The sequence below is a fragment of the Rhamphochromis sp. 'chilingali' genome (assembly GCF_963969265.1).
Source record: "Rhamphochromis sp. 'chilingali' genome assembly, chromosome: 5".
NCBI lineage: Eukaryota > Metazoa > Chordata > Actinopteri > Cichliformes > Cichlidae > Rhamphochromis > Rhamphochromis sp. 'chilingali'.
The window spans coordinates 637927-660195 of record NC_137932.1 but is presented as its reverse complement, the minus strand read 5'-3'; the positions used below and the strand labels follow the sequence as shown (position 1 = coordinate 660195).

Below are 22269 nucleotides of genomic sequence, written 5' to 3'. Positions count from 1 at the left end.
AAATATATATGTACATGCACATATGCACAAGAACATAAAATATGTGTATACATATACACATGCATACATCATCCAATGAGATAAAAGACCAGAATCACTAAAACTGAATGGTGTCAGAGAGGTAGGTAGGAGAGAAAAAGGTAGGTCATCAAATTTGATTTGAAGATTTCCAAAGAGGAAGAGGATTTTATAAAAGAGGGAGAACTGTTCCAGAGTCTCGGAGCGGCGATGGAGAAAGCCCTGTCACCTCTGGATTTTAATCTGACGGCCAAAAAAGGAAGATGGCAGGTATGGTAAACATTACAGCATCAGAGTGTTGGCATTTTCATCTGCTAGCATGGCAGAAGTAACCTTCATTGTCTGCTACCATTGTGTTAAATAGAGGATGTCTCATTTTGGGATGACCTGATATTTCAACCAGTTTGCAGACTCTGCTACCACCTACTGATTCCTACGTTTTCTGCCTGACTACAACTCTTAGATTATCTATTGCACAGCAGCACAGTGTTAAAATCCTGCTGCTCTAATTGTTCACTCAGTAGGTCCTGCTATGTAACCTGGCACTGTTCGTCTGTTTTAATCTCCCTAACCAGGAGAGGCAGTTGCCAGCGGCCTTTGAAGGGAACACAGTGGCATTAGTGGCTGAAATAAAGCGGGGAAGGAATTCTGTGTGGTTTAGGAATCATATTGGGACTATAGGATTGGGCGCTCAGACCCTAAAATCCCTGCTGACTGGATGTCTGGTGGAGAGGGTGCAGACAGCCGACACTAATCCGGCCTCTCAAACACGCAGAAACAATCACACACACACACACACACAAAGGCAAGGGGATCTGCAGCACACGCTTAAAACACACATGTAAGTCCTGTTTGATCTGTATCCAGGCACTTTGTCGTGTGAAGCTGGTGGCCGATACGCTGCGTGCATTTTCAGCTTCTTTCATTTGATTAAACAGTTAGTGGGGGATCTGATCACTGGGCTGTGCTACACGTCCAGCGTGGAATCATAGCAGCTACGATCCAAACACAACATCCATATGGAGACATTTTAGTTCATGGGCCACATGCAGCACCATTTCATCCTAAGTGGGTCGGATCAATAAAAGACAAAAGATGTGCTTGTTTAAAAAAAATAAATCTAAAATTCACATCTTGGACATGTAACGTGTATTTAACCAATCATTTACAAATCGATGCCGTGTGACGGCTCGGCTTTTCCACATAACTGTAATTATAACTGACTCTGGGCCTCTACATGAAATGAAGAGTTACTTAAAAGTGATGGGACCCTTTCAAACCCTGACCTGGCAACACTGTCTCCTGCAAACACGTGAATAGTGAACAGTGTTTGTCAATCTCTGCAAAGCCTTCCAGTGGAGTCTTTGCTGGTCCGGATACGGCCCGCGGGCCATATGTTTGACACAACTGATTGATAACAGATAGTCTGCCTGTGTGACCTCCTGGTTTATGGAATATATGATCATCATTTTTTGATATTTAAGATTTGCATCTTGGTACAGTGCAGAGTAATTACATAAAAGTCGACTATAATTGATTTAAAAAAAAAAAAAAAACATTTTTAAGGACGGGATCCGTTTGTGGTGCTCATGTTGAGACGCAGCAGATTTGTGTGCTCCGGACAGACAGACAGACAGACAGAGATTGGATGATGACGATGATGATGCTCTGGTAACCCCTCACCTAGATCATCCTTTTGTGCACGGCGCGCTGCAGGCTCATATCTCTGCGCTCTTGCCCAGCTGTCACCCCCGGCATTGGTCCACCGAGCAGACACACGTAGGCGCGTATCCGACCGACCCAACCCCCCTTTCCTCCGGCAGACCGACGAGCCCGGCGAGCGGCAGGACTACCAGGCAGCGACGACCCGCAGCTGCAGCTCTGAGCGGAGGACTTCCCCCCGACGGAGTGAGTAAAACGCGCTGTTTTTAGAAGCGGAGAGGCTGTTTTGCTCTGCAGAAAACAGCCAACATACAGTTTTGTGTGTGTGCACCGGGTAAGCCGCGGGAGGGGGAGGGGGGTCTCTCCGGATTCCAGTCTGCGTTGCCGGGTGGAGATCAGTCGTGTAATTGCGGGATCATAAAATGCGACTTGTTTTTCTATGACGCATCTTTTTTAGTCCCAAATAGGCGACACGTTCAGCTGGAAGCGCGGCTGTTGTTCCATCTGCGGCGTTAGCGTCGTTTGCGTGCGGCTGCACGCGCCCGGGGTTTTTAAGGTTTTACTGCCTTGCAATATAATGCGTGGAAACTACACGAACTTAATACGACTGCAGAAATGGCCTCATTTATTGTGTTTTTGGCGTGTTGTTGTTTTCACGTCACTGTTTGTGCGTTCCAGCCTGAAATTCATCGCTGCACCAAATGTCTCGCGTGTAACCAGGATCATCACGCCGTGCTTTTACGTGACTTTGCGTTGGAAACGAGTTTAATCTCGGCTGTGCTCTGTGGTCCGGCTCAGTCCCTCCCGGCGAAACTCGTGTCTGAACACGTTGTTGGAACGGGGGTGTGTTCCTGAAAGCCCCGGCTCAGCCAATCAGCGGCGGGGGTACTCCCACACGGTGCCGCTTGTTTACTACTGAAACTTGGCGCTGATTGGTGGGAAGGTGGGGGAAATCGGGCTTTGTGCTGCGTTTGGGTGCACAGAAAAGAATGGGAGAAGTGATTCGTGTCCCCGCAGAATCCCTTTGGTGCAGGTTTCTAAGCAGTAAATAACTTTTACATGCAAGTGAATAAAGAAATATCCAGTTCTTTAAATAATTCAAGAATTTCTTTTTGATACAGTGAAATATGATGCATGATGAAACTGTATACCGTTTAAGCACCGCTTCTTTTATGTTATTATTGTACGTTGTTTTGCTTGTTTCTTCTTCTTTTATACCAGTTCATATATCTCAAATAAGAAAGTTGCCACCAGCTTCTGTATATGAATATTTGATCCTAATAAGCTAAAAGCTTAACATGTTCATCTGAAAAGCAATAACAGAACCAGGTGACACTTTTGCACCTCAGTCTGGGAACCTTTGGCTCTCATGGTTCAGTTATCGCACTGCTGAGTGTTGCGTGGGTCAGATGTGGCCCAGTTACAATTCAGATTCAATCCGAGCAATTCAAATTCAAATTTAACTTATTCAAATTCAGTTTCTGGTGGCACAGATTTCTGCCCATAGTCCGCCCCAACATTTAGTGCTGTGAAAAAAGTCTGAATCACGGAGTAATTCAATTCAATTTTATTTATACAGCGCCAACTCACAACAAAAGTCGCCTCAAGGCGCTTTATATTGTACAGTAGATCGTACAATAATAGATACAAAGAAAACCCAACCATCATATGACCCCCTATGAGCAAGCCCTTTGGCGACAGTGGGAAGGAAAAACTCCCTTTTAACAGGAAGAAACCTCCGGCAGAATCGGGCGGACGGGGCCATCTGCTGTGATTGGTTGGGGTGAGAGAAGGAAGACAGGATAAAGACATGCTGTGGAAGAGAGACAGAGGTTAATAACAGATATGATTCAATGCAGAGAGGTCTGTTAATACATAGTGAGTGAGAAAGGTGACTGGAAAGGAAAAACTCAATGCATCATGGGAATCCCCCGGCAGCCTACGTCTATTGCAGCATAACTAAGGGAGGATTCAGGGTCACCTGGTCCAGCCCTAACTATATGCTTTAGCAAAAAGGAAAGTTTGAAGCCTAATCTTGAAAGTAGAGATAGTGTCTGTCTCCTGAATCCAAACTGGAAGCTGGTTCCACAGAAGAGGGGCCTGAAAACTGAAGGCTCCGCCTCCCATTCTACTTTTAAATACTCTAGGAACAACAAGTAGGCCTGCAGAGCGAGAGCGAAGTGCTCTAATAGGGTGATATGGTACTACAAGGTCATTGAGATAAGATGGGGCCTGATTATTTAAGACCTTGTATGTGAGCAGCAGGATTTTGAATTCTGGATTTAACAGGAAGCCCAAACAGGAGAAATCTGCTCTCTCTTTCTAGTCCCTGTCAGGACTCTTGCTGCAGCATTTTGGATTAGCTGAAGGCTTTTCAGTGAGTTTTTAGGACTTCCTGATAATAATGAATTACAGTCGTCCAGCCTGGAAGTAATAAATGCATGAACTAGTTTTTCAGCATCACTCTGAGACAGGATATTTCTAACTTTAGAGATGTTGCACAAATGGAAGAAAGCAGTCTTACATATTTGTTTAATATGTGCATTGAAGGACATGTCCTGGTCAAAAATGACTCCAAGGTTCCTCACAGCGTTACTGGAGGCCAAGGTAATGCCATCCAGAGTAAGAATCTGGTTAGATACCATATTTCTAAGCTTTTCAGGGCCGAGTACAATAACCTCAGTTTGATCTGAATTAAGAAGCAGAAAGTTAGCGGCCATCCAGGTCTTTATGTCTTTAAGACATTCCTGCAGTTTAACTCATTGGTGTGTGTTATCTGGCTTCATGGACAGATAGAGCTGGGTGTCATCAGCATAGCAGTGTAAATGTATGCTATGTCTTCTAATGATGCTGCCTAAGGGAAGCATGTATAATGTAAACAGAATTGGTCCTAGCACTGAACCCTGTGGAACTCCATAATTAACCTCAGTGTGTGAAGAGGACTCTCCATTTACATGCACAAACTGGAGTCTATTAGATAGATATGATACAAACCACTGCAGCACAGTACCTGTAATACCTACAGCATGTTCTAATCGCTCTAATAGGATATTATGGTCGACAGTATCAAACGCTGCACTGAGGTCTAGCAGGACAAGCACAGAGATGAGTCCACTGTCAGAGGCCATAAGAAGATCATTTGTAACCTTCACTAAAGCTGTTTCTGTGCTGTGATGAGCTCTGAAACCTGACTGAAACTCTTCAAATAAGCCTCTGCAGATGATCTGTTAGCTGTTTGACAACTACTCTTTCAAGGATGTTTGATATAAAGGAAGGTTGGAGATTGGCCTATAATTAGCTAAGACTGCTGGGTCTAGAGATGCTTTTTGAGTAAAGGTTTAACTACAGCCAGCTTGAAGGCCTGTGGTACATAGCTGATTATTAGAGATAGGTTGATCATATTTAAGATCGAAGCATTAATTAATGGCAGGACTTCTTTGAGCAGTTTTGTAGGAATGGGGTCTAAAAGACACGTTGATGGTTTGGAGGAAGTAATTATTGAAGTTAACTCAGAAAGATCAATTAGAGAAAAAGAGTCTAACTTAACATCGATGGTACTAAGAGTAGCTGTAGATAATATTACATCTGTGGGATGATTACTGGTAATTTTTTCTCTAATGATAAAAATTTTATTTGTGAAGAAGTTCATGAAGTCATTACTAGTTAACGTTAAAGGGATGGTTGGCTCAACAGAGCTCTGACTGTTTGTCAGCCTGGCTACAGAGCTGAAGAGAAACCTGGGGTTGTTCTTATTTTCTTCAATCGGTGATGAATAGTAAGATGTTCCGGCTTTGTGGAGGGCTTTCTTATAAAGCAGTAATCCATGTTGTTTCTGATCTTTTATACATATAGTTTAGATTTTTTGCATTGTTATTGATGTAAGCATGAATGTACTCCAAAATGCACTCTTTAGAAAATTTGGGTCATTGACTTTGTCAAAAAGCACCAAAACACACAGAAACACTGTGAATCCACTGCAAAGTCGCCAAAATATCTGGATTATTCCTGCGTTTACTGAATGCAGCATTGCCCCCACCCTCTGTGGGCTACAGGCCACACTGAATCTACCCAAATGCCAAATTAGGTCTCTATAAGGCGTCATGAGTTTCCTACTTTATCGGAGTAGACAGCAAAACTCCAGCAAGACTGCGATCAGATCGAAATCCACTCAAGTCTGTGTTCCCTTCAGATCCCTGCAATCCTTTTCAAATCTCCTGTGGTGTTGTTGCGCTGCACTGTGAGGCGCAGAGATGCAAGATGGAACGAGTGTTTGCCAACAGTCACTCGTCAGCAAAGCTGCCGTCTGTTTACATCCCCGTATTTATTGACCGAGCATATTTGTCATTTGATGCCGTGGTTCACCGCGAGCATATTCTCCTTGGATGAAAATAGCCTTCATCATTTAATCCTTTTAAGAGGGAAGCTGGGCAGAAATTACGACCAAAGTTACCGAAGGATGTTTGTTTGTGGTGAAGTTTTATGTAACGTCACAGTCCGACATCGCCGAGGTGCACTTTAGCTGCGTGGCTGTGGGAAGATGAATAACGCTGTGACATATTTTCATTCGGCGTCCTGTGTGTAGGGAGGTGTCACACTGTGAGTCCCTCAGTGTGCGCGGCAGCACCAATGGCAGCTACGGGACCCGAGGACAGAGCTGGAGCGGGGCCAGACGGGACGGCGGCCTGCCCGGTGGGACGGCAGGCATGCATCTCTAAGACAAAGCAGGGCAGCAACGGGCCTGGCGTGCAACACGCTCTGGTGAGAAGCCTGACAGAGATGACATGTATTCTGTTGTGTCAGTGTGTGAAATTCAGGCTTACATGGCATTTTGAGCACATTAGAACCACAATAAGCACAAAGGTACGCGTCCCAAAGTTCAAACCCAAACTGAGAAAGAACTTGATGCGATCATTATTTCTTTCCACTGTGTTAGATGTAATGCACTGCCTGGTCAGAGGCTGGCAGCCACTTCCTTGCACGCTGTTTCACTGGCAGATTATGCCGTCTGCGAGCAGGACGCCACAGATGGACAGGAAATATTCTCTTAACTGCTTTATTCATGGCCACAGTGGGGCTCAGGAGCAGGGTACCGCAGACGCATGTAAACAGCTTAACCCATATAAGGCCTGAACAGTGTTTTGTCTGTTGTGTCAGCGTCCACTGACGAGCTGAGTGGACGATTTCTGTTGAACCAGGGTGAGACACTAAATGGACAACTTTTCCAGGCTGGAACGAGGAACTCACTGTGTCATTGCCTCGCTTTGAAGGTGTACGGACAGAGCTGCGTCCAGGCTGAGAGCGGCCGTTACAAGAGCAACCTGGCTGCTCCGCTGCCAGTGGGACCCACAATGCACCTCGTCACCGCGCAGGCGCCATACAGGTGAGGCACAGCGAGGCATAGACTGTACGTGTGCATATAGAAAAGATGATGTCACCCTTTACTGAAAGCTCAGTGTTAGCCGTGTTGTGGATTTGTTTCTTTGTTTTGGGAGGCACAAGTTACTGTACGTGCTAAGTTAGCATCTAATGCTAACACATTTGATTAGCAAACTGCACCTCAGACTACTAAGTGGTTAGCAGCAGTCTGATGATAAACAACAGAATGTCAGTGGCTGAAAGAAGCTCGAGCACAGACGTGTGTGTTTTAGGGCTGCCACGATTAGTCGACTATCAAAATCGTCGACGACTGATTTAATAGTCGACGCGTCGTTTGAAGCTTTGTAAGATCACAAAAGACGCAGGAATAAGTAGCAGGATTTAAGAGTGTAATAACGGACTGAAACAGAAGATGGCAGCACTGCATGTACAAGGATGCCAGCTGCCGTTAAACCCCGAAGAAGAAGAAGCTGTGTCCCAGAATTCATAGCGCGGCCCAGCTCAGTTTCCAACAATGGCGGCAGCTAGTTAGTTTTAATATTACTCTTATTATTCTTTCTGGGTCACAAAATAAACGTTTAACATATTTTCAGGCGAGAATGTAGCTGTGTAAACCTCAAATATCTGCTCAGTTTATCAGGACACCGCATATTTTCAAAAGCGCTCCGACGTTTTCGGAGACGTCTGTTACCCACTAGCTCGATAGCTAGCCGGGGGCTAGGCTAACTAGAGCCGTGAGAACACCGGACTCCCGGCAAATCGTTTTCAAACCCACCGCTGTCTTTTGCTACTCAGGTTAAACATGATATATAAGTCACTTAGATAACTTACAAATGTTATTGTTTGGCTTTTTTCAGTATTTTATTTGTTCCTGAGTAAATCGGTTTGGCTGAGATTAAAGTTATAGTTCTTACACAGCTGAATAAACGTCAAGCAGACAGCTGATTATCAGAAGTGTGAGATGCTCCAGAATTTACTCCGGTGTCCTGTTATATTTTAGATAGCAAGGAGTTTATTAAACTTCACCGAAACAATCTGCAAATGTCATTAAAATTTAATAAACTATCATCTTGTCTTTATTTTTAGTTAGCACAGACCTGAAACACTTAAAGCTGTAAGCTAATGATAGTTATATAAGAGCAGATGCTGCTGGTGCAGTAAGCTATACTTTTACGTCCAATGGATGATGATCTGATTAGTCGACTATCAAAATAATCGTTTGTGGCAGCCCTAGTATGTTTTCATTAAAAAGGCTCCTAAAGGCAGCAAAAGCATAAAAATGGCCGAGGGCAGCAGGTCACCTATAGCTACCTGTGACCAGCATTCAGTTTTGACCCCTGTGTTGTTGTTATGAAGAGGGAAACTATCCATACGGGCTAAAGCCTACACGTTTGTGTCTGCAGTAAAACTGAGCCTTTTAATATGGGACTCTATGGGGACAGACTCGTTTGAGACGGCCTCAAGTGGCCAGTAGAGGAACTGCATTTGTTGGTTCCAGGTTTCAGATGTTGCTGCTTGGTCAGCGAATGTGAGGGCGGACCTGATTTTTACCGGAATATTTCTGCATGTTATCTTTAGCTTTCGCAGCCCGGAGTCGGTGGAGATGGATGAGATCATGGCAGCCATGGTCCTGACCAGTCTGTCCTGCAGCCCCGTGGTTCAGAGCTCTCCACAAACAGATCCTGGACCTGGTCTGTATCTCCTCAACCATAAATATTCATTTTAATTATATAGCACCAAGTCACAATAGCAGTCACCTCAGCAATCAGTCAACAAGCACTTGGTGACAGTGGGAAGGAAAAACTTCCTTTTAACAGGAAGAGGTGAACATATATGGCACGCACTTCATTAAAGGTTTTAGCAGAGCTGTGACTGTATAAAGCTTTATAGAAAATAAACAGGTTTTATTTGTCCAGTCTTCAGTTATAATAATGTGGACTTTGGTCCAGTAGGTGGTCAGCAGTTTGACACGGCATGGAGTAAACTATTAATAGTTTATAACTCAACTAACTTTTATAATATTTGCTGTAACAGAGATGTTGTAGAGCACAGATCTGACGATAAGAATCGAGAACAGGAGTTGATGGAGGAACTCCTTAAAGCTCGATGCCCAAACAGCTGTTTCACACACAGCTGCTGTTCAACTGTGACACAAAGAAACTCCAGCTCCAATCCATGTGTGTTATTCACTCATCGTTTATTAGCTTGATAAACATTACCTGCTATTTTTAATGTTTTGGCAGAGCAATAAACAAAATATGTGTGAAGAGGGAACAGAGCAGGAAGGAGGGAGTAAACAGATGCTGAAAACAGGCCTGGCAGCAGCACAGGAGGCCTGCTGTTCACTGTAGGACGGCAGAGGGGACACAGCACCAGAAGCTGTTTTCATCCCAAAAAGCAACAGAGAATATTTGATATTTAAACCAGAGGGTTTAAATTGATAGACACCGATTTAATGCGGGAGTCCGTTTCCCTCAGCTCTGTGACAAACTCGAGGCTTTCTTTGGCTCACGAGACACGGTTCTACCTTCCTCTAGCTGGCTCATCATCCTCACCCGCTGACATGGAGTGCGGCGGAGGCGAGCTCTCAGACAGCGGCAGCAGCGGCTACTGGAGCTGGGACCACGGCAACGTCAGCCCGGCGCCCTCGCCGTCCGTCACCGAGATGGACAGCAGCCCCGACGAAGGCTTGCACATGGAGCTGGAGCAGGGGGAGGAGCTCGCTGCCAAAAAACCAAAGGTGCACAGCTGCTCCGGGAAAACTGAAGAAGCCGCTATAATCAACACAGCCTTTCTGCAGTTTGGACATGTGTCTGTGCGCGCTCACCCTCCGTCTGCGCTCTTCCTCCCGCAGAGCTCCGTCAGAAGTGTGTACAGATGCCTGTGGCCCAGCTGTGGCAAAGTCCTCACGTCTTCAGTCGGCATAAAAAGACACATCCGTGTGCTGCATCTGGGGTGAGCTGGCACTTTGAACCTTTTCATGCATCTACAGTCACTCTTAGCAGAGATGTGGGAACAATTTTGCTTAAAGTAGATTACAGTTTTTCTCAAATGCTAAAACACATGTCACAAACGTTACCACCATGTTCCCCAATGTCCAAACACAACACCCTTCTCTAAAGCTACATAAACACAACCACACCTTCCCACTGCAAAACTCAAACTCCCACACCAAGAGAGCAGCTCGAAGCTGTCAAAACTATAAACACTATACACAGCATTACACACTACAGCAAAACAATTGAAAACACAATGCTCAATTTGTGAGAAGGTTCTTTGTTTCATAACTGCCAATGCATATTTTAGAAACTATACAGTAACGGATCGTCGTAGATCTCTGCAGAGGATTAGGCATTTAGATTTGTGAGTTTCATATGAGTAGTATAAATCTATGGAAAATCCTGCATGTACGTACACTACTGTAACACAACTCAATGCAAAAACAGAATCTATTGCACACAACAGTAATCTTGAAAACATGAACAGGGTGTGAAGTTTTTTTATTTACGTTATTCACACCACACACACCACAATCACTGTGCGGCATCATGTCGCTGAGCTGTTGCTCGCATCTCGTCCGTAATGATGGTGCGAGGTTGTCTTGCTCTCCCTCCTGGACCTTCTCCTCTCCCATGTTGGCCTTCTCCTCTTCCTCGTTGGTCGCTCCTCTTCCTCCTCTCATTTGAACTCCTCTTCCTCATTGGCCTGCTCCTCTTCTTCCAGGGCCAGCTCTTCTCCCTCCTCTGCATCAGATTCCTCTTCCCCTGACTCTGCCTTCATCCATTGTGTTTGTTTGGACTCTTCAGCATACTGTGCACTCTGAACTTGCTTTTACATGTGGGTACAGCATTAGCAACAAGTGTCTTCAATTTTGAGTCATTGTGTGTAGTGACTGACGCCAGGTGTGTTCCCTGTGTTCAAAGATTGGTGACTGTGGCAAGCATTTTGCATCACATGGGCTTTCATTTGAGGATATGAGCAGAGTTGTTTTGCAACATGTGTTTTAGCAAGGAAAAATGTGTTTAGATTTATGAGTACAGAGGGTTGTGTTTTGTGAATTGTGTCTTCATGTGACATGTGTTTATGGTACTGGAATATGGTGGCTACATTTAGTAAATGTGTTTAGACTACTGGTCATTTGGGTTACAGGATTGGCTTTTGTGTTTTAACATTTGAGAAAAACTGTAAAAAAAATAACAAAAAATGAGGGCTCAGGTGGGGAGGGGCACTGAAAGTTTTTTCCTGGCTCAGGATGAACCTCGGCGAGGCAACCGAGGCTGTGGAGCCTGATTTGACACAAATGTGTGCAAAAACAAGAACGTATCTTAATTATCTATTATTATAATCAGAATGAACAAAGGTGTCGCTTTCAGCTAATCACAGTGTGCGTTCAGGCGAAAACACACCGCGACTGTACAGAAACACAGCAATAAGTAAGAGCAGTCACACAATCACGTACATGCTATGTGCGCACAATGAGTTTCATTTAGTCCATGCGGTGTAATTGTGACCCTCCCACTCGCAGACAGTGGTCGAAATTAAAATAAAATATCTGTGGGGAGAATAACTGCACACACGCTTGTTCCTGGCCAATCGGATTGGACGTTCATCCTCAGACTGTAGCATGAGGCTCCATGTTCATATATTATTCCAAATTAATATTTCATCTTTCTATTTAAAATTGCATCACTTCACTAAACGCTCCATTTCCAAAAAATGTGAATTTTCCCACAATTATTTCATGGTTGAACAATACTGTGTAAATATGTGTATTTAGAATATTCTTTATTTTTTCCATTCTTGGTGATGATGCCGTGTTTTTTTCCCTGTTGTTTTCTTTATGATGTTGGGAGCAGCTGGAAGCAGTAAAATATTCCTGTCATTGCACAAATGGCCAAAAATACTTTATATGATGCTTTATATGCCGTATCATATAAAGTTAGGAATCCACTAAAAATAGGGACCAAGTCACTTTAAGGACACGCGGAAGTTGATGTTTTTCAGGTGTTCGCTGGGAGTCTGAGCCAAATTCGAAACCAGACGGGTCGGCCTTCTGGAACATTTCTCAGCTTCAAAACAACATTAAAAAAACAGGAGGGAATAAAATTTTCAGGTTGTGTAAGAGCTCTGCTCGCTTAGGGGAAGGGAGCTTTTCAGTCTGGGCTGTAGTAAGTGCTGCTCTCACTAACTCTGCAAACACACAACTCACTCTTTTTCTCTGTGTGTCCACTGGTGTGTCCACTGGTGTGTCCCTGCCACACATGCACAGCAGTGGGTCAGACCAGTCCCAGCGAGAGGAGGACTTCTACTACACCAAGATATCCTGTGACACTGTCGATCCCAGCTCCGGTCCAGCTCCAGCCCAGCAGGCTCTGGGCCAGGCCTCGTCCTCTCATCTCAGCTGGGCGTCCTGTGGTTCTCCTCCAGGCTCAGAGCTCCTCCCAGCTCACAGACCCAGGTCCAACTCCAGCTCTGGGCCAGGCCTGAGCAGGCCCAGTCAGCTCAGCCAGTCGGCCCCCAGCAGCTTCTGGCAGATTCACTCGGAGCACCTCTATCAGGTGGGTGGAGCACTGTTGCTCTCCATCTTTATTTTCACCCATACATGTTGTTAAACATGCACGGTGGTTAGCACTGTTGCCGCACAGCAAGAAGGTCCTGAGTTCAATTCCACCATCAGGTCTTTCTGTGTGGAGTTTGCATGTTCTCCCCGTGTTTGCGTGGGTTCTCTGCGGGTACTCCGGCTTCCTCCCACCGTCCAAAGACATGCAGCTTGTGGGGATAGGTTAATTGGATAATCCAAATTGCCACTAGGTGTCAATCTGAGTGTGAATGGTTGTCTGTCCCTGTGTGTTGGCCCTGCGACAGACTGGCGACCTGTCCAGGGTGTACCCCGCCTTTTGCCCTATGACAGCTGGGATAGGCTCCAGCGCCCCCGCGACCCTGAAAAGGATAAGCGGAAGCGAATGGATGGATGTTGTTAAAATCGTAAATCGTTGAAAGTCTCAGATAATGACATCAGTGTACGTACGAGCATGTCAGAACGCTCAGTTCAGTTTCTGCTCGTGGCTCTAATGTTAGTAAGACGCCATATCCCCAATATGGTCGTCAGTATGGTCCAATATGACCTGGGTGCTGAAGCTCCACCCACCCACAGTTCAAATCTTCTGTTTATGAGGGGCAGCCAATCAGAGACTAGCTAAAAAAACATTTTTTTAACCAAGGTGTTAATGAAATAAGAATTATTATGAACTATAAATCAAAGCTGCTCTAGTAGAGTCCATGAATTAAAATATGTAGCTGTGAATGAGCAGAATGGGTTCATTTTCCTATTTAATGTTAATAAATTAATTGCTGGGGGTGGATAAAGTCTTGGGGAAAACTAAATGTTCCCTTACTGCTAAAGTATCTCAGATTCTGGCTCCTGAAAGGCCCAGTCAAAGTCAACTGAAGTGCTGTGGTGGGATCTTAAGAGAGCTGCGCATTAATGGATGTCTGCAAACTTCAATGAAGTAATATTGTTTAAAAAAAAGCAGTGAAAATGTCTCCACAATGATGTCAGAGACATCACACACAAATACGACATGTGGTTAAAAATGACATTAAATTTAACCTTTAGGTTTCCAGTATCAGTGTTGGTCAAGTCACTTGAAAAAAGTAATCAGTAACTAATTACTGATTACATCCCCCAAAAAGTTATCCCGTTACTTTACTGATTACTTATTTTCAAAAGTAATTAGTTACTTAGTTACTTTTTAAAAACACGATTTACAACCTGAATAGGTGATAAAGTGATAGATCTTTCAGCCCAATTCTACTTTTTCTGCATAATCCATCATACAAAATGTAATCAAATGGAAAAGTCTCTTTTTAAAACTTGTTTTATTAGTTTTAATCTTTTAACTTTATGCATCAAGCAAAAATTTAATTATCTGCAACATTCTCTGACTGAAAGAAATTAGTTTAACATTTAAACCTATTTTCTGCACATTCCAGCTCATAAAATAAAATATTTGTTGTGTTTACACTCAGTCTTTCAAATAGATGCAAGTAAAACACAGCAGAAAATAAATAAAGTCAAAGACTCAGCGGTCCTGTTGCTCTATTTTCACCTGTAAAGCAGGAGTGGGGCAGGCGGAGGTTTACCCTGGTGCAGGTGTGCCGCGGTCAGTGGAAGAATCCGCGAGTTTCTCTGTGAGTTTCCCATTACGTCGTAGCTACTCGGTGCTTGCTCGGAAGTTTAGGGGTTTTTTCGCTGTAAAAAGAAGTTTTCTTCCCACGCACAGCGGACACTAATGTTTTTGTCACTTTTTATGGAATCAAACTCAAAGTAAGGTCAGTACTTCCACGCTTTAAACGCTGCACGCTCATACTCTCTCTGCACTCGAGATATGATCCATTGTTGATCTGCACACAGCTGTTGTCACTAATGTCGCACTTGCTTACGTCACTGTCGTGAGACATTCTCGCAAAAAATCACGGTTTTAGTAACGCAGTAACGCAGCGTTCCTACGGGAAAGTAACGGTAATCTAATTACCGTTTTTGCAATCGTAATCCCTTACTTTACTCGTTACTTGAAAAAAGTAATCAGATTACAGTAACACTCTGTCCAGATAACAAGTGTCAAAGAGCAGCTGTTACCTTTAAATCTAACCTCAAATTCAAATGTTATTTGTCACATAAACGATCATACGCAGTCCAACGTGCAGTTTGTTGCTGTGCAGTTCCCGACCAGAATAAAACTAAAATGAAAAATCAAGTTAAAACTTTAAGGTGTGCAAATCAGCAGTGAGTGGATTGACAGTGAACAGTCAAAACAGTTACGAGGTTATCATTGAAGTGCATGTATTTGTTATTAAGTGTACAGTGATGTGATGTGAGAGAGACCAGACCAGATACATGTTGTTATTCAGTGAATGTGCAATGGTGTGTAGAGATATGTAGAGTCCAGTCCTACAGCCGGTTAGCGAGGAGAGAAGCTCCTCCTCTTTCTCTCTGCGTCGGCCTTATGCGAGCAGAATAGTCCATTGTTGGGATGGGGGAGGTCTTTCATGATTTTCCTGGCTTTGGTGCTGCACCCCTGGTGTAAATAGACTCCAGGTCAGGCTCGTCTGTCCTGCTTCGTGCTGTTCCCATACCAGGTGCAGATATTTCCCGACAGGATGCTTGGATGGTGCAGGAGTAGAAGTTCTTGAGCACCTTCTCAGGTAGGTGGAAGTCTCTGAGTCGTCTGAGGAACAACAGACGCTGCAGGGCTCTCTTCACCAGAGTGTTAATGTGACCATGACAGGTCCTGTGTGATGTGAACACTCGGGTATCTGCAATTGTCTACTCTCTCCACTGATGATAGTGGCTTGTAATTTCTCACCTGCTTTGTGCTGAAGTCCACAATCAGCTCCTTAGTTTTTCTGATGTTTAGGAGAAGGTTGTTCTCCAGGTTCCTGATCTCCTCCAGGAAGGCCTTCTCGACGTTATGAGAGATCAGGCCCACCACAACAGTGTCATCAGCGAACTTAAAAATGGAGGTGTGGTGTGACTTGGCTACACAGTCGTAGGTGTGCAGTGAGTCCAGCAGGAGGCTTACAGCACAGCCCTGTGGTGCTCCAGTGCTGAGTGAGGGGAGACTTGTTTTCCCACCCTCACTGATAAAAGCTGTATCATGTAAAGAGGAGAAAGAACATATGTATGTTTTTAGAAATGCAGGGAGTAAAAATTCAATGGTGTCAGAAGAAAAAACTACTCAACTAAAGTACAGATTCTTGAAAATTCTACTCGAGTAAAAAAGTATTTGTACTTCATTACTTCCCACCTCTGGCGTCTGTAGATGGAGGAGTCCAGTTGTAAAACTGGGAATCATACCTGTCTGCCTGTAACAGTGAAGCTGGCCCCAGTATAAACGTTTGCTTTTCGATGCCTCGACGTCGTGTAAATGGTCTTTGCAGGCCGTTCAAACGAAATCATTCTGACTCTGTTTAGCTTCAGGGCATTTTCTTCCAGTCATGTAAGTTTTGTCACAAGATACCTGTTCAGCTGGCTATAATTTCAATAATTACTTGTTTTCTTTGCTGAATTGGAGTTGACAAGAAGAAGGCGGCGTTCTGGGGAATGAAATTGTTTGAGGGCAATGTAAGGAGACAGCGCGGTCCTTGTTAGCATGAATTATTGAATGTCAGCTGCAGATTTAGTGCACGAGCACTGGAATTCACCTTCTAAATGTCACTTTTTCCCACTGGCCTCCAGGAATTCTGGCTCTATGTGGAAACAGAAGCAACTGTCTAGATTCCCCTTCTGCGAAATAGCTCAGCTGGGACGTGAATTCATTTTACTGCAGTTTTTGTGCACGCGTCTCGTGTTCCGTGGTCACGGTGTTGTTGCAGACGTCCTCTTTACCCAAGGCCCCCAAGCAGATCCCCTCTCTAACGAATCAGTGAGCTACAACTTTGTTTATGCATCACAAAGCAGCACATTTCACTGGTGACCTGCATTTACCCTGTACCACGAGCCTGTAAATGGATGCTTTGTGACAGTGAGAGACCAAGCTGTCTGCTTGCTCGCTTTCCCAAGGAGATGAGACTAACCAGCCTGCAAAAAGCAGAAAAACACCACATAACATCTCCCAGTGCAAAAGTGCGGTGGTTTAAACCTGATGTACACATTCTGAAAAATGTTCCTAACAGACCTTTTTAAAAAAGCAATCAGAGCTTTAGTAATGTTAGGCAGTGTGTCAGTTTGTGCCACATCTGTCTTTCTTCATGCAGGCAGACACTCGAGTGAGAGTGGGTTGAACTGCAGGTCGATGCTGTGTTTCTGTGTGTCACAGCTGCCGGCGGCTCCACATGTCTGTCCACTGACACTGGCCTGTTTTTTCTCTGGTGGTCACTCCCACTGTTACTGATTGGGTTATCGCCGTGGATTATCATCATAATATTTAGCCGTGCAGATACTTCCTACCACCTCCATCTCTCAGTGGGATGTGAGGCGATGCAAAGACGCTTTACCAGAGGGAGTGGGAAGCAGCTTCGTCGGAAAAGATGGTTTATCACGTGGAAGTTTAGTTGATCTTTATGGGGGAAAGTCTCAAACTGGTTATTTTTGTAACTATCTGGCGCCCCAGCTGATGTAAGGACTCGTTTCAAGTGTAAAAATTACCTGCTTACACTCAAGTGCAGTGTTGCCAACTTAGCGACTTTGTCGCTATATTTAGCGACTTTTCAGACCCCTTAACGACTTTTTTTTTTTTCTAAAAAGCGACTAGCAACAAATCTGGCGACTTTTTCTGGTGTTATTGGAGACTTATTTATGACGGCTTTTTGACGTGAAAGGGCGTGTTGCTCTTACTCTCAACAAGCAGCGGTGCTGCCGTGGGCACCTCACTCATGCTAAAGCGCTCACGGGCGGAGGATAGTCCTCCCCCCGCTGTAGGAGATGATCACACCTCCAAACTGCAAATGAACCGCGCATGAGCGAAGCCGCTGCTCCCGCACTGACTGCAGTCAGTTCTTCTTTTACTCTTATGCTGTTTTGTGGATCACAAGGTTTAAAAATACTTACACACACGCACAAAGTAACTCCACCAGAGCGCCTATCTCGGGTCACTTTTGCCGGTCCAAACCTGGATAGAGGAGCAGGGTTGGAATTGTGACATTAAAAAAACAATAATTGCTAAAATAAATTTAATTTGTAGTTCTAAATAAACTCTAAATGCATTTAGGACGTTTTTTACTCACTTTATGTCTCTTCCACGATGTTATTTCTCTCTCCAACAGCATAGGTTACAATTACATTAGCATGACCAATTATGCAAATTAGATGATGATGTCATTTAGCGACTTGTAGGACAGCCAATAGCGATTTTCCTTACTGAGGAGTTGGCAACACTGCTCAAGTGTTTGGAAGCCAACCAAAGTTCTCTTGAATTGTCATAATAGAGAACATGACATGTTGCTGCTAGTTAGTCAACTTACCTTCTTTATGACAGTGATGGTCAAAGCTAGTTTGGGGTTTAATGGACTGGTAGCTCCATAAGTGTTTTACACATTTCCAGTTGAAATATCTCTGGTTTGATCCCAGTAGGAGCTACAAATTCCTGATTTTTCTAGCTGTTTCCACCGTGTTTCTAGGCTTCGCGCTACTTTAACATAAACTAAACTAAGCTAACCAGCTGCAGATAGTTGATGAAAATTAGGTTGTTCTCAGGTTGGAACCATGTTGGACGAGAAAGGTACACCAGATGGGCGTCCAGAGGTCCGTACAGTAACATTTTTAAACCTCATTTAAGTAAGCGGAACTAATATTGGACACAGGGACAGGAGTTTTAGGGCAGTGTGGAGCGCTTTATCATTCACAGTCACCGTGGTTCTCTTCTGTGTCTGTTTTACCGTCTGTAAACATCCTCCTTACACTCATAGAGCCAAACGTGAGCAGAGAAAAAGACCGAATGCTGATCGTTACATAAGGAGCACAATGCGCTGACAGCCAAGTCGCGTGAACGGCACAAAATTTGCGTTGCATTGGCCGCAGAGGGAAACGTCATGGTTTTGTAGCGCAGTGGTGGTTGTCACATGTCCATAAAACAACACAGGAGGAATAAGCTAATGGGTAAAACTGCTAACGTCATGACCACCAACTCTCCCAGTCCTCACCCTTTCAAAGCAGCAAACCAAATAAATGACAGATGGATATAATATGTAAGATGGCATTATTATTGACAAACCTGCAGTATTTTGTGCAGTTCTCCTTCACTTTACATGACAGTAGTACTTATCTTGTTGCCATTAATGTTAGCTAGCTAAACAGCTATGTATTTTTTATTGGTAAATATTAAATAAAAGCTAAACTGGATGTAAATATTGGACTTTAACATGGGGAAAAGAGTTGTATTCATTTCTAACATTTGCCTGGTTCTTTGTTCCATTAAGTTTCTTTTTTATTCTGAATTTACACATGTAAAAATGCTAATAGCAACTGTAGGCTAATAAGATACATTAGCTATGTTAACAGTTGTAGCTTATATAAATACACATTACAATATTGAAACCTTGTCACTCAGGTCCAATAGAGAACCCAGGTAGATTTATTTCCTAATGTACTGTAGGTGTGTCAGTTTAATGTGCATATAAGTATATGTTTGCTAACACTGCCATATTAAAGTGATAATAGGCTGTAGTGTAGTGTGTTCATGTCTTTTCTGCTCAACTCTGCTGCCCAACATTAAACTTTTTATACTAAGCAGTTTGAGATCCTGCACATGTGAAGAATCTGTCCTTTGTTGCGTCCCCCAGGCCTGCAGCCCTGTCCTGTCTGTGGCCCCCAGAAGCCCTGGCAGTCATGGCTGGACCGCCTCCACCCCTGGCCTCAGCCACAGTAACACTCCGGTGGGTCTTTTGTCTGCCTTTACATGTGTCTTTACATATAGTAAGGGTAAGGTGGGAGCATTACCATGTCCAACATTTGATACTGTTGCACTCATAGTGGGCAGGGGGCCACACTGTCTAACTCTTCCACCAGAGGCTGCTGTTGTGCCTAAGCTTTGGTTGTGTCCTCAGATGGTGAAACCTCGCTGTCGGTCCGTCAGCGTCGGAGAACAATGGCTCCAGCAGAACAGGCTGCAGCCAATGAGTGTGTCGCCCTCCTGCACTCACTGCTCCTTCAGGTGAGGCATTCATGATGTTAACATTTAAACATTTCTAATACTCGGCTTCTTTGTGTGTAGTGCTATTTTAAGCTAATGTGCATGTTAATTCAGTTCAGTTCAGTTTTATTTATAAATGTCCAAATCAGGGCAGTTGCCTGGTAGTACTTAGTTTTGTAAAGTAAAGACCCTGTAATAGTTCAGAAAACCCCAACAATCAGACCACCCCCATGAGCCAGCACTCGGCGACAGTGTGAAGGAGAAACTTCTTTTTAACAGGATGACAAGGCTCGGGGGGCTTAAGTCGGGCGAGCTTTAAAAATTGTTATTGATGATTGATGTTGATCGCCTCTGTCAGTGCGCCCCAGGGCAGCTGTGGCTACAATGTAGCTGCCATCACCAGTGTGTGAATGTGTGGATGTAGTGTAACGCGCTGTGGGGTCCACAGGGACTAAGTAAAGCGCTATACAGATACAGGCCATTTACCAGTGATGAAACTTTCTGATCCTACGTTTTCAGTTTGGCTGCTTACAAATGGAGCTTTTTCTGTTGATTGTAGTATCTGTCCTCTGCTTACATCACATTTCCATGGCCTTCCTGCCTAGAAAAGTTTTTGTCTTTATTTGTTGCCCCTTTTTTGCCTTTCTGACGCTCGCGACTCGTTTCTCTTTGCAGGAAGGGCCGCGGGGAGGCCAAGAAGTGCCGCAAGGTGTACGGGGTGGAGCGCAAGGATCAGTGGTGCACCGCCTGCCGCTGGAAAAAGGCCTGCCAGCGCTTCCCGGACTAGAAGCAGCCGAGGCCATGGCGAGAGAGAGAGCGTGAGAGACGTGGATGGACGGATGGATGCGTTACAACAAGAGACTTTTATCAAAAAGAGAATATAAATCAGGGCCCGAGAGCCATCAGCTGTTTTACACATGTGTGTGTTTTTTTACTTTCAACTTGTTTCGTTTCTTTCCTAAAGGAATGCTTCTGGACTTTTTCTGTATCTTTGTATCTTGATCCTGAAAACTGAAGTCTGCGATGGTGCTAACTGTTGACTGACTTTGACCTACGTGATGTGCTAAGCCTACAATACTCTTTATCCAAAGGTCATATTACTACTCCTGTAGCTCCACTCTATTAGACTTGGCTGTTTTTGTTATTCCGATCTTCTCTTCCAGTGGTGACACAGTGGTTATGATGTACATTATATTGTGTGCTCTGAGTTACGTACGAGTATTTTATACCGTTTTTTTTTTTTATTATAATTCTTTTAATCGTCTGGTTCAGCCCATGAATTGGGCAGATATTTTTTTTATTATTATTTTCATGTTTTTGGCACTTTGTTGGAATATAAACTCACGAGAATAAGCTAAAAGTTCTTTCCATGAAATGGATTTCCTTCCTGCCCGTGTGTTGGCGTACGACCAGTGTTAATGGCTCTGTTCCTTGAAGCCGTCACGGCAATGGGACGAGCGTGAGGGGAACGAGTTTGCAATAGCAATAAAAAAAAGAGGAAATATATTGTCAAACACATTAAAAAGCACTGAGAGTTTGAGCTGCTTTCTGTTGTTCTTGTTGTTCTGCACGACAGTCCACGAAGGAAATGCCAAACATTTTATTGCTTTTGCCACCATACAAGACTCAGAACAATGGTGTGATGGTAAAAATGTGCTGACATGTACGCGTGTTCACAAATTCCCATTTCTTTCTTTGAGAAATGCACGTGCACACCTGCATCTTCTCTGCAATCAGCCACACACTGCAGAAACGATCAGCACCGTCGGGAAAATCTATGAATATGCAAAATCACGGCTGAAACAACAAACACTTCCTCCCAAACAGCTGACGTGCACAGTTCATCCTCTCTGCATTAAGTGGATGCCATGAGTCGTTTCCTTGGACCTCCTCTCCTGTCTCACCGTGCAGTAGATGCCCAACGATCCCTGGCAGTTTACATCTTCCTGCGCTTTAAACGGCCGTGAGGAGGAAAACGCCTCCGGGTGGAGAAGTGTTTGAAAGCAGGAGGAGGACTCTTGTTTCTTTGTTTGCTTTACTCCTGAGGTCTGCTGCCTCATTTTCACAATTAAAGCTGGAATTGCTAGTGGGTGAGCTGGGTTAACATTTGAAATCCAGAGCCATGAACCACAGTTCTGATCCTCCGCCTCTTTATAACCGGAGGATGTGATGCACAGACTCCCGAGACGAATAACTTTCATGTAGCTCATCTCAAATTTGCCTCAAATCAAAATATACAGAATATCTCATCTTCTAACCAAAAAGGAAAGAATTATTGTTGTTATTAATTATTATTACTGGACACTACCGTCCTTCTTTACTCAAAAATGTTTACTATTTATTTGTTTTTTAATGTTTTATGAATTTATTCTGTTAGCTCGCCGTTTTATGTTAATTTGTACTTTCAGTCTAACTCCTGGAAAAAGGGCTCGTCCGTAGACTTCCACATCCGAGCCAAAGCCAGCATCCAAGGCCAGCGTGATCGTTCCCCGGACACTAGAGGGCAGTATTGTTCCACTGACAGCAGAGCTGATGATCATTTCTCAGAGAAACTCATGACGGGAACAGTTTGCAATAAAAACTT

General features: G+C 44.0%; 1 protein-coding gene across 1 annotated transcript in view; it reads left to right on the top strand.

The window, feature by feature from the left end:
- znf395b (zinc finger protein 395b) overlaps positions 1-21243 on the top strand; it is a gene marked incomplete at its 5' end in the record, with an annotated part of 28114 nt that extends 6871 nt beyond the window's left edge. Inside the window, 10 exons of the mRNA XM_080882772.1 lie at positions 1735-1926; positions 6263-6438; positions 6948-7060; positions 8635-8747; positions 9594-9796; positions 9911-10011; positions 12326-12614; positions 19336-19428; positions 19600-19706; positions 20361-21243. Of these exons, the coding sequence (XP_080738898.1) occupies positions 1735-1926; positions 6263-6438; positions 6948-7060; positions 8635-8747; positions 9594-9796; positions 9911-10011; positions 12326-12614; positions 19336-19428; positions 19600-19706; positions 20361-20472 (1499 nt within the window). The 3' untranslated portion in view covers positions 20473-21243. The remainder of the gene's footprint in view (positions 1-1734; positions 1927-6262; positions 6439-6947; positions 7061-8634; positions 8748-9593; positions 9797-9910; positions 10012-12325; positions 12615-19335; positions 19429-19599; positions 19707-20360) is intronic.
- Between the last annotated feature and the right edge of the window lie 1026 nt (positions 21244-22269).